The sequence below is a fragment of the Citrus sinensis genome, chromosome 8 (genome assembly GCF_022201045.2).
Source record: "Citrus sinensis cultivar Valencia sweet orange chromosome 8, DVS_A1.0, whole genome shotgun sequence".
Lineage (NCBI taxonomy): Eukaryota > Viridiplantae > Streptophyta > Magnoliopsida > Sapindales > Rutaceae > Citrus > Citrus sinensis.
The window spans coordinates 28,043,749-28,055,527 of record NC_068563.1 but is presented as its reverse complement, the minus strand read 5'-3'; the positions used below and the strand labels follow the sequence as shown (position 1 = coordinate 28,055,527).

The window sequence follows — 11,779 nt, the reverse complement described above, 5'->3', positions numbered from 1 at the left end:
ATGAGTAATGAAAATATCTTGAATTCATCAACTTTTCTCTTCAAGTCAAACTTTTCTCTGTACCCAAACAGAACAGATTACAAAATAAACTTTGATTCGTACAACAACAGCAAGTGACTATTTTCAACTTCAATAGAGTATTCAAGCTACAAGCTTTGAGTTAAAAGCAAAGGATAAATATGGCTCCTAAATCTAAAAGTACAACTTCCGTACGGCAAAACTATCTAATGAAGCTACGTTTCATTTTTAATTCATATCAGTATGCCAAAGAAAGTTGGAATCTTACAAAGCGACCCTATTGCAGCTGGTAGTCAGCTTCACAGACATTTACATGCTATCCGATTGACATTTTGGCGTCGTATCCCTCAGTTTAACTTATTTCTTCGATACACACAATGAAAAATTGTCCATTTCACTTAAGTTCAAAATGCATCTGTGTTTTTACTTGTCAAGTAGCAGAGCTTCCTCAGCAAACATGGACTCCGTCTCAAAGGGCAAAAAAAAAAAAAAGGAAAAAAGTTCCGTACTGTGATTATGTTATTGAAGATAAATGATACAAAAAGAAAAAAAATATATATCCACTCTTTTCTCAGATTCCACAGCGATAAAGAAAGCACAAATAATTTGATGCCGCCAAAGAATTGAATCAATAAAAAAAGGTGCCCAGAATGACCTGAGCAGTGAAATATACATATATATATAATATAAAATTATTGTCAGCACTGAGGAAGATCTGCTGGTGGAGGGGGTAGCTTCTGATTAGGATGCTTTCCATCTAAAACAATCCAAGCCATCTTCAGACCCCAGCTTGTATGCACTTCAAGGTGGCAATGCATAAACCATACTCCTGCGAAGAAATTTATATAATTATGATTAAATGGCATTCAAACAGTATGCATGCATATTATGGTGCCTATTGTTTTATCTCATTCACCTGGATTATCTGCAAGGAACCGAATTGCTACCCAGCCACCCGAGGGCACGCCAACTGTGTTCCTTTCAACGGGATCGACAAGGTTAAATTTTGTAGGGTCCTTATTTGGATCGAAATTTCCAAAACCTTGGCCGACAACGAAGAAATTGAAGCCATGCAAGTGAAGAGGGTGGCTCTCAGCTCCAAGAATGCTTGTATCCTGCATTATTAGCTCCACACTAGAGTTAAAAGGAAGCACCACTAGCTTTGTTCCATTGCTTACCATCGTGTTATTGGGTGGAGTGCCCGTATAATTAAATGCAATCAATGGACTGGTAGGAAAATCAGGGGTGTAAACACCATCTGATTTTCCAGTAAAGTGAGCTTGGAGTAGAGCTGTGGTTGGCATTACAAAAGAAATGTTATTGACTGAAGCTTGAAACATGGTTCCATTGGGACCTTGGCAGGTTTGGTTACTCTGGCAGGGGCTTGTTCCTAGGCCTACCGTGAAGAAAAATCGCCTATCAACATTCTGGGGCACATTGGCAGGAAACTGTGTGCTTGCTAAGCTACGAAGCTTATTTGTAAAACTTGTAGCAAAGGAAGTGTCATTGAGAGCAGGTAGAACTGGTTTGAAGAGGGGAAGATTTTTAATGGAGTTGCTTGAAAGATGGAAATTGAGTGGTTTTTCATACTCTAAGATACCAGCAACGGTTGAATTGTCGAAAGTGCCCTGGCCAGTTACATAAGGTCTAGCTTTCATGAAAAATGTGGCACTTGGGTAGTGAGGTTTTGTTTTGAGAAGAACATTCGTTGTCTGTCCAGGGGCAATGAGTAGTGTTTCAGTTTCAAAAGGTTTAACGTAAATAGCATCAGCTTCAACAACTGTAAGGGTGTGGTTTGCTATGCTGAAGAAGAGCTCGTCATTCAGTGCAGCATTGATTAACCGGAGAAGGTAAGTTTTTCCGGGCTTCACCTTCAGCTTGAATGTGTCTGGCAACACCAATTTAAGTATGAAAAAAAAAAGGAAAAAAAAATTGCATTTGAAAACAACATTGTCAATTAATGCCTGCATCCACAGTTTCACACCTTTGGCAGAGCAGTTATACAATGGCCCTGGGAGTCCATTGATGGTATATGCATCAGATACATTTGGGCCTCCACCTGTTTGTAGGGCCTGGCTAATGATAGTCTCAGGATCTGCTTTGAACCACTCTCCTGCAGTTTAAACCATTATTGTTATTTTTTAGTTGTTAATGTTAGAAAATTTTGACTACCAATTGACCAAAGAGGCGAAATAGGCAAGCTTCCACTACCAAAGATAATGGGAACTTCCTTGTAAGGCTTGGTAAATGGGTAAGGAATGCCACGCTTGGGAAGAATGATGATGGGACCATAGAGAGTTGATCGTAGCCACGATAAGTGAGCATGCCACCAGAGTGTTCCTCTTTGGCCAACAATGGTGAAGTTGTAAACGTAGCTCTGCCCTGTTTGAATGGGGCATTGAGTAATATAAGCTGGTCCGTCGGCCCATCCACTTCGAAGCTGTCTAATTCCATGCCTGTTCCAAACATATCATTACAGCTTGCAATTGAACAAGAGAACATATTATTTTCCTCCAAAAGGGAATGCTATTACCAATGGATGGAAATATTGTTCTGGACATGGTTCATAACTTTGATAAGAAGCTGGTCACCCTCCCTTGCTACAATGCGAGGCCCTGGAAACTTCCCATTTACTGATATAATGCTCTTGGTGTTACAAAGACGCGTCACATTTTGCAACTTGATCTACAATATGTCAATGAGTTATAAACTGTACCCTGAAAAATGAAAATAACTCGTCATATGAATTATTACACATACATCAAACTTGTAGTGCCTGGTGACACCGAGTGCAGGCTCAGCAAGCAGACACAAGTTGATAAATGAGCAAATGACTCCTAGAAATGCTGGTGATCGAAGAAGAGAAGCTCCCATTTCTTCTCTGTATCTCTTTTCTCTTTAGGTTAAGAGAGTCTAATTGCTCAAGCTGGAATTAGTCGTTGTGTATGTATTCATTGAAGCCTATACGGTCGTGTGTGTATATATATGGAGTAGATGCAGGGTATATAGCATGATTAGGTGATAGAAATTTGTGGTTTGAAGCTCAATTGAGAAGGACTGGTTGTTAGAACAACTTTAGAGTGAGGTCAAAGGCAATCAATTTTCTCTGACCTCCTTTCTGTTTAAGTCAAACGGTGATTATTTACAAATTTATAAACCTATATACATGCTCACGTGGTTTCCCAAGCAGGTTGATTTACCAATTTGGATAGTAATTAACCCATAAGAAAAAAGAAAATTGAGGAAACTTCAGCATTATCACAATTGCGCCCCAAAATGGCAATGACCTTGCCCCCATCAATTTTGTTGAAAAGTGCAAATCAAGTGTGACTTTCAATATCAGAATTAAACAGCTCATGGCACTGAATCAAGGATCATTACGTGAATTTCAGATCAATTGAGACATGAGACTATATGTTGCCTCATTTAGTAGGTTATTGCATGGAAGTCTTGTGCATGAATCTTTAGGGTTTCTACATCATTATCACCAGCCTACCAAAAAAAAGAAAACAGAAGGTAGGCTATATATGAAGGACTTGAATAAAAAATATTAAGAAACTAACAGCCTCAAGTTGCGGAACAACAGGGATCTTGTTCTCACACACGCGGTGATCAATAGATTAACATTCAACATTAAGGAAGAAAGGTAGAGAGAATAAAAGAGAAGACATAGAAATAAATATTTAACTCCGATATATCAATTTTCGAAAGGTGTAAATTGAAACTTACTAAAATATAAATTGTTTTAACATTCGATATCAGTTTGATATGACTTATATAATAATCATAAATACTTATTTAATCCCAAAAGTTATTTTTAAAATATTTTTATTGTTGTTTGGTTTATTTTGAGTAGGGATTTTGGATATTAAATTTTGAGTTTTTGGAAATAGAGGTGGGAGAGGTTTTTCAAAAGTTAAATTGTTTAAAATGTCTATTATTTATTTCACATTCTTATTTCATTCATTTCATTACATGATTTTAAAAATTTGTCTCTTAAAGTAATTTTATAATTTTTAATAAAAGTTATCATTAATAATCAAATAATTAAATTTTTTTTAGTAAAATTTCAACTTATAAAAAATTTATTAATAAAAATTCTACTCAAATAAGCTTTATGTGAAAAATTAAATCGAAGGGAACCTTATTATTATTTTTCTTTTACAAAGAGAATAATAATAATTGTATCACTTTTTACCCTAACTCCCTCTAGAATTAATTCTTAGGTCCCACCATTTACCAAAACCATCTACTACACATAATACTATAATGGACATGTTACAGAGATGTTTGCTTTTAGAGAAATTATCAATCGTATACTTTTAGTTTATTTCATTATCAAATTTATTACAATACTTTCAGGGTATATCAGTCGTCTACCCTAAGTTGACAAAATGTATCTGTCATCCATCAAATCGTTAGTTGCCATTTAAATATGATGACGTCAGACAGTCATAGAAAAAATTTGGTCTTTTCATATGATACAAGTAATAATTTAAGGATATATAAGTAATAATAAGAGATTTTAAGGGTATACAAGTGATAATTTTCAAGAGTAAAATCGTCAATTCATTATAGTTCTGTTAACTTTCAAATGTCAGCTAACGGTTTAGTGGTCGACAGATAACTTTTGTCAATTTAAGGTGAACGATTAATACACTCTTAAAGTATTATAATATTTTTGATAAAAGCGTAAACTTGAGGTATACGAATGATAATTTTCCTTACTTATATAAGGATGGGGAGTACCACTCATTATGCGCAATAAGTACTTCGTTATATAATCTAATGAAAGTGCATTACAGTAAATGACAGATGACAAGTCCATTGTTAAATGTTAATGGTTGTTAGACAATAGCTTTTTTTAGTTAGTTAAGATTCTGTTTGGAACAAAGGAGCGGTACAGATTTTGTAAAAAAAATTATAATTATAAAATAAAAATTAATCATATGTAGTAAATATAATTTTTAAATAATAATTTTAACAAAATTATTAAACATATAATAGATTTTTCATCATACAAGTAAAAAAATTATCAAAATATTTTTTAAAATACAATAGTTAATGTTTATCAAATACTTTACCACTGTAATTTAAAAAGTTATAGTTACCCAACTCCAAACACAAACACAAACACTTAAATGATTTTTTTTTTTTCATAAACGTGCAGCATGAGTAATTGCCTTGACAGCAGTAGCACTGCGTTGCTTCCATCCAAAGTCACGGTTTTATATAAATTAAGAACTTGCACATTTCAACAGAGAAAAATGGGAGCTGCCACTGACACTCACAGAGAAGCACAAATATCAAATGCTAAACGAGGAGGCCGGACCGCATTACTGTCTCATGCGTGTACGAACTCTGTAACTACTTTCACTGAAATTTAAACAATCTTGAATTGATGTGAATGGTTTCTGTAATTTCAATTAATCAGGAACTGTCACTTGCTTGACCCTTGGAGAAGGATGGGTAGCAAACCTAATGGTGTATATGATTCAAGAATTCCACATCACAAGCATTAACTCTACTCTGATTTCAAATATTGTTAATGGTTTCCTCAACTTGTTTCCTGTCCTCGGAGCAATCTCTGCTGACTCTTTCTTAGTCTCTTTCCAAGTCATCTGGATATCTTCTTTCATCTCTTTGCTGGTAATCTTCTTGCCATATATATGTGGGTCACCTGTACTAATTCTTTCAATATTCACAGCTAGTAATTAGCTACAGTTTACGAGATATATCATCATGTCTTAACTCTTGCAGGGAACCATTCTTTTAGCTTCAACTGCAACATTTGATTCCTTGAGGCCTCAAAGATGTGATGTTGGATTGAGCTTATGTAAAGCTCCATCAAATCTCCAATTTGCAGTTCTATATGCAGGCATAGCTCTGGCATGTCTAGGCTTGGGTGGCTTACACTTTACATTAGCAACAATGTGAGCCAATCAATTTGAAATCCCTCAGCATCAAGGCATTTTCTTCAACTGGTTCTTCATTCTTACTTACGCTTCAACTGTGATAAGCTCTGCTGCATTCGTCTATATTGAGGATAATGTGAGTTGGAGATTGGGATTTGGCTTGAATATTGCAACTAATTTAGCTGGTGTTGTCATTTACTTGTCGGGAAAACATTTCTATTTGTTTGACAAGCCGAATGGGAGCCCCTTTGTGGGCTGAGCCCGTGTCATTGTTGCTTCTGTTAAAAAATGGAAGCTTGTTCTCTCATCTAGAAGTGAGGATTACTATCAGGAGCAGAATGCAATAACTAGTCTCATGGCCGCAACACTTGAACAGAAGTTCAGGTTATTGCTAATATCGACCGTCACCTTGGTCGACATTTCAAAATCCCATCAGGATTCATTCTCATCTTCAATGATCGCTTGTTCTTTCCCGTTTGGCAGATGTTGACTCATCAGTTGCTGACTCCACTCAAACAAATGGAGTAGGCCACGTGTTAAACAGGATCGGCATGGTTGTCTCATCTGTAGTTGAGTCAAGGAGGCTCAAAATAGCCTATGCTCACCACCTCCAAGACCAACCTGGTTCTTTGGTGCCAATGTTGGCCTTATGGCTATTACAGCAACTAGTTTTGGTTGGCATTGGGGAAGCATTCATTTTCCAGGACAAGTTCAACTATATTATCAAGATTTTCCAGCCTCTCTACGAGGCACGGAAACTTCTATGATCACCCTTATTTTAGGGATTGGTCTCTGTTTGAGCACAGCATTGATAGATATCGTCCGAAAGGCAACTGGTTGGTTACCGGATAATATAAATAGCGGAAGACTAGACGAGATGTATTGGACTGTATTTGTGCTTTCTGTGTTGAACGTAGGTTATTATCTTGTTTGCTCCTGGAAGTACAGATACAGAAATGTCGAGAAAGAGTGGACAATGATTCTGGCTTTGTTAAGTGACTGAAATAGGGACAAAAAGCAAGAGGCTTAATGCATTTGACTCCTGTTACAATCTATTAGCACATATTTATAACACTTATTGTCTACATTGAAATTCTATATTAGTTCTCTAATCCCCTGAAGCTGATGCCATTTTCAAGTCTTAAAAGAAGATAAAGCACCAGTACTAAGGTAGAAAAAGGAGAAGTATTTGCTCCAATTGGAGAAACAGAAGCAGAGTTTCCAATTTTCATCTGTCAGTGAGGATTACCACCACCAGAACAACAAAACGGTACACCAGAAATGGGGCCCTGAATGCCCAAAATAAATAACTTCAGGTATGGCATTAACAGATTAGAAAAGTTATTATAATAAATGTGTTTCTATGTTTATTAATAGCCAAAAGAAACAATGCAACTTTTTATTTCTGAGAAATTAAATGAGCACCACTGAAGTAGAAAGGAGAAGCGTTAGTAGGGATAGTAGAAATTCCTATAGGGAAAGGTCTTCTCAAGAATTTATCCTATTTAGAAAGGGTACAAAAATAAATTTTTTACTCAATTTTTTATTCGGACAAGGGACAAAGATGATTTTTTACTTAATTTTTCTTTAGAAAAAAGGACGAGGATGAAATGGAATCTCCATCCCCTCCTCAATTCCCCATTTCTCCATTTTAATTTTAATTTTATTTTTTAGAATTATTAATGAATAAATAATAAAATTTAAATTATAAAATATTAAATATAAGTATAAATGATATTTTAATTTCACAGTATTTAAAAAATATTTATGTAAATGTACTATGAAACTTTCGGGCCTAATTTCATCTCTGCATTTTCTTTTTTCCGATAAATCAAATCCCAAGAGATACTCTTTCCAACAAACTGACGAATCTCACGAAGATTACCAGTAAATGGATGAATTTCTCCTTGATTCAAACTTTTCGGGCACGTTATGTCTCTAATGATAATCTTTGCAAAGTCTGATGATCCAGAGTTAATGTACTGAGCACAAAGTTTCTGAAGCCTTTTCTTTCAAGCCAATGCCAAAAAGCTGCACTTTTCTTGGACAACCCAGGCTTAAAACCAAGATTGAGAGTCAATCGAGCATACGCTTTTTGATCAATTTTCTGGAAGGCTTGGAGTTGTTGGAGAGGAATCCAATCAAAAGTCCAAGCACGAAAATGCAGAAGCAAGTATTTTTTAGTGGTGTTAACAAGTTCTTGGGATTTTTTGTTTGGGGTTCTGAATCTAAATTAGGTTTCTGTCACTAAATCTTCATCTGGGTTTTTTTTTTTATAGAGAAGGAAAACGGTCACTTGAGAGACTTCTGAAAGAAAGAACGGGAAAGATATCAATATTCAGTTTACTGTTTGATTTTGTTGCGAATTCTTGCAAGTAACTATATTCCAATTTTACTGTTTAATTAAAAGATAAAATTGAAACAGAAAAGGAAATTTTCATACAACAGCGCGTGACTGTTTTCATATTGAACAAGCTATTAAAGCTACAAGCTTTCAGTGTAAACAGAGGAAACACATACTTCAAATTCTGAAAGGGGAACTTCATAATTTTAGAACTATCCTAGTTTTTTAATTTCCTGAAGTTGAAGCTGATGCTACCGGTGCAGGTTTTGGGACGAATCTTCTCACTCTTATATCTTTGCCACGAATATCGAACTGCTTCAGTTCATTCTCTCCAAGAATTAATGTAATGTATGCAGGCGAGCGGACGATCACACGAGCATAAAGAGACTGATCACGGCAGCTGCCCATCTTAATATCCTCTACACAATCTTCTCCATATCTCCTGCATTCAATCAAAAGCAATAAAAAAAGGTTAACAGAAGTCGCAGTACTTGTTCTCGTTGTGCTAGTATTTGGACTCATTAATGTAATAAAGAAAGAACAAGAGAATGCAATACGACCTAATAAAGAACTCAAAAAGTTCTGCTCTTGAGATGGGGTGACCTTTAGAGAATGTGGCAAACAAAGTCCGATCAGTATCAGCATCATTAGCTTGTCCATTTGCCAAATGGTTTCCATTACCTTGTTGCCTAAGAATATTGACTTGGGGTTGAAGTAATTCAGCAGCAGGTTCCAAAACCTGAACTTGATGATTATGCAAATTATTTCCGAGGACCAAGTCATAGTCAATAAATGCTCTGTCACACACATCTCTTAAAAAGATATTAACATTTGCATTGGCACTCTGTTTGTTCCCCAAAACAAATGCTAGAGAGAGCTCTCTGTCACAAACTCTACTCATTAGTGGAAGATCACAATCAAGACCGGACTGTAAAAAAGATTCATTGGCTAAACAATCAAGGCACAGTATAGACTCGAGTGCTAATCCATAGAGCCGTGGGAGTGATGATTCTGTTAGTTGTAGTGACTTGTGCACAAAATGGCTATAGCCTTTAGTTTCAAGCCAATTCCAGAAGGCTACAATTTTCTTGGACGTGTCAGAATCTAAACCCAGTTGAATCACTAACTTTGCATATGCTTCACGATCAATGTTGTGAAAACTTTGGAAATCAGTGAGTGGGATAGCATTTTCTTCTTGAAGCTCAGGAACTGTGGAAGTAATCGTAGACATTGTGTAAAGGTTTCGCCTTTCTGGAAGGGGGGGTTTTTGCAGATGGGTATTTGAGAAGAAGCAAATCAAGAAAATGAAAAGAAAAGCGAAGTTAGTGTTTTGATGGTTTTTGTGGAATTGTAGCAAAGATTAAACTTGAGGCTAGTTATAGGATTGGTGAAGGTTTATTAGAATCCAATAAGGAGAAGAAGGGCAAGGAATGTAAATTTTAATATGATTGCTCTTACAATCTTTAATGTTTTCTCTTATCAATAACGGGAAAGAAAGACCATTCATTTTTTTTTTGGGGAGACTAAAAGACGTTTATTTATTATATAATATGTTTAATATTTGTAATTGTATGTAAAAATATATCAAAAATATTTTGCCACGTGTATATTATTACTCATATATAGTGATGATTTATTATTTATCTGAGTTCGTATTAGAGTTAGAGAGTGATTGGTTCAAGTTTATAGACAATTAGAAACTTAAAAATTACAAATAATTACACTTCTTCTCCTTGTTGGACTCTAACAAGAACCTTGGATACATTCGCTCGTTCCCGGAACTGCCTTCACTGATCCTATAAATGGCCTCTCAAGTTTCAACTCTTCGGCATTCCCAGAAACTCCACTGAAAGAGAAACTTAATTTTTATCTTTTTTTTTTTCCAAATACCCATCTGCAAAGGCCAGAACTTGTTTCTATAATGTCTTGGATTCCCATCAAAAACCTCAAAGAATATCACAATATCGATCGCGTAGCATACGCCAGGCTTTTGTATCCATATGGGTCAGATTGTCTGGCGTACAAGAAAATAATAGCCTTATGGAATTGGCTTGAAACTCAAGGCTACAGAAATTTTGTATACCACACGCTGACAGTCAGCGGCGCAGTGCTGTATTACTTAGAAATGGAGTCTAAGTTGTGCCTACAGTGTTTGAATGAACTAAAACTAACGTTTTTACAAGAGCTCTCTCTACAATTTGTTGATGAGAAGAACAAAGAGAGTGGCTGTGATAATCGTCTTCCAGTAATGAGTCAACTTTGTGGCAAAGAGCTCTCCCTAGAATTTATTTATGAGAATAAAGAGAGTGCCAAAGCAACGATTACTAAGTTTGTAAGAGATGTGTGTGACAGAGCCTTTACCGACATTGTTCCAAGAGAATGTTTGATAGATGAAATACAGTTTATGGAGTCGACTTTTGGGTTACTTCGACCCCAAGTCAACATTCTTGGGCAACAAGGTAATGAACAAGTTGACGAGGAGGTGGCTAATGGGGATTTCTGTAATGGGGAACAGAGGATCAGTGACAGGAGTTTGTTTGTAACTTTCTCAAAGGATCAGTCTATTACAAGAGAATTACTTCACTGCTTCTTCAATTGGAGATATGGGGACGATTGTGTGGAAGAGATTACGATGGATGATAATGATAGTGGCCGCGAGGAGTGTGCTGATGCTCGTGTGGTAGTGAGGTTACCCTCATACATTGCTAGGATTCTGGGCGAGAATGAAGTAACGCATATCAATTGCGATCCATTGTTTAGACTTACAGTTAGGAAGTTCGCCTAGGTTTAGAACTTCAATCTGAAATTTTAGTTTTAACTAGTTAGCATAAAATCTTGCTTGATGGATGATAATGACATAATGTTGCCTACTGTATGATTGGTGTCAATTTTAAAATTTCTACTTCTTATTATTATTTTTATTGCTGGGTCTGAAAAGGTATTCAGTTAGAATGTTTTTATCTGCCCTGTTAACCAACAGTAACTGATATTTACTGATTCAGTCATATCTATAAGAGTCATTAAATTCCTTAAAATAAACTTTCAAGAATTCCTTCTGGGTAGCATTGTTGATAATGGCTATTCTTACTCTTGAGTCTCCTAAATACAGAATTTTATTCTTCAGAGAAAAACAAGCTTATACTCATATACATCGACCACTGCACTCAAATTTACTTCATGAGTTAGCAGTGGGAACCTTCGCTTGCTTGAATAATTTGCATGATCATTATAAGATCACTACAGGCATAATGAAATCTCCAAATCCGCCATTCAAATGATTATATGGATAATGAAATCCCCAAATTACTATATTTGGAATTTGGGTCCTAATGCTAAGTTACATGCATGTACATTACAACCCTCTCACATGAATAGTGAGTGGACCCACATCATTCACTATTCATGTGAGAGAGTTGTAAAGTACATGCATGTAACTTAGCATTAGCCTTGGAATTTCGGATGAGAGGTCCAGGACGGACACATGAATCTCCAATATTCAGAC

General features: G+C 35.9%; 3 protein-coding genes and 1 pseudogene across 3 annotated transcripts; 2 read left to right on the top strand and 2 right to left on the bottom strand.

Moving 5' to 3' along the window:
• Positions 1 to 363: 363 nt before the first annotated feature.
• LOC102629131 (laccase-17-like) lies at positions 364 to 2,949 on the bottom strand. Its single transcript, XM_052432451.1, has 6 exons — positions 2,779 to 2,949; positions 2,552 to 2,703; positions 2,230 to 2,474; positions 2,003 to 2,131; positions 935 to 1,906; positions 364 to 847 (listed from the first exon to the last, which is right to left on the bottom strand). Exons 1-6 carry the CDS (start codon positions 2,890 to 2,892, stop codon positions 717 to 719), a joined length of 1,743 nt encoding a protein of 580 aa, XP_052288411.1. The 5' UTR covers positions 2,893 to 2,949; the 3' UTR covers positions 364 to 716.
• A 2,336-nt stretch (positions 2,950 to 5,285) lies between these two features.
• Positions 5,286 to 6,936, top strand: LOC102609913 (protein NRT1/ PTR FAMILY 2.6-like; annotated as a pseudogene).
• Positions 6,937 to 8,387: 1,451 nt separating this feature from the next.
• On the bottom strand, positions 8,388 to 9,604 carry LOC107178336 (uncharacterized). Its single transcript, XM_052432920.1, has 2 exons — positions 8,838 to 9,604; positions 8,388 to 8,719 (listed from the first exon to the last, which is right to left on the bottom strand). The coding sequence occupies exons 1-2, from the start codon at positions 9,506 to 9,508 to the stop codon at positions 8,503 to 8,505; spliced, it is 888 nt and encodes a 295-aa protein (XP_052288880.1). The 5' UTR covers positions 9,509 to 9,604; the 3' UTR covers positions 8,388 to 8,502.
• A 594-nt stretch (positions 9,605 to 10,198) lies between these two features.
• On the top strand, positions 10,199 to 11,062 carry LOC102609609 (uncharacterized). Its single transcript, XM_006488587.1, has one exon. The coding sequence runs from the start codon at positions 10,199 to 10,201 to the stop codon at positions 11,060 to 11,062; it is 864 nt and encodes a 287-aa protein (XP_006488650.1).
• The last annotated feature ends 717 nt before the right edge of the window (positions 11,063 to 11,779 follow it).

Excerpts from the sequence above, each read along its gene's own strand:
- LOC102629131 (XM_052432451.1), bottom strand. The coding sequence starts at position 2,892 with ATGGGAGCTTCTCTTCTTCGATCACCAGCATTTCTAGGAGTCATTTGC. Across the intron at positions 1,907-2,002 it reads GTATAACTGCTCTGCCAAAG|ACACATTCAAGCTGAAGGTG; the intron begins GTGTGAAACTGT and ends TGGTGTTGCCAG. Across the intron at positions 848-934 it reads GTTCCTTGCAGATAATCCAG|GAGTATGGTTTATGCATTGC; the intron begins GTGAATGAGATA and ends ATTTCTTCGCAG.
- LOC107178336 (XM_052432920.1), bottom strand. The coding sequence starts at position 9,508 with ATGTCTACGATTACTTCCACAGTTCCTGAGCTTCAAGAAGAAAATGCT. Across the intron at positions 8,720-8,837 it reads CTTTTTGAGTTCTTTATTAG|GAGATATGGAGAAGATTGTG; the intron begins GTCGTATTGCAT and ends GATTGAATGCAG.
- LOC102609609 (XM_006488587.1), top strand. The coding sequence starts at position 10,199 with ATGTCTTGGATTCCCATCAAAAACCTCAAAGAATATCACAATATCGAT.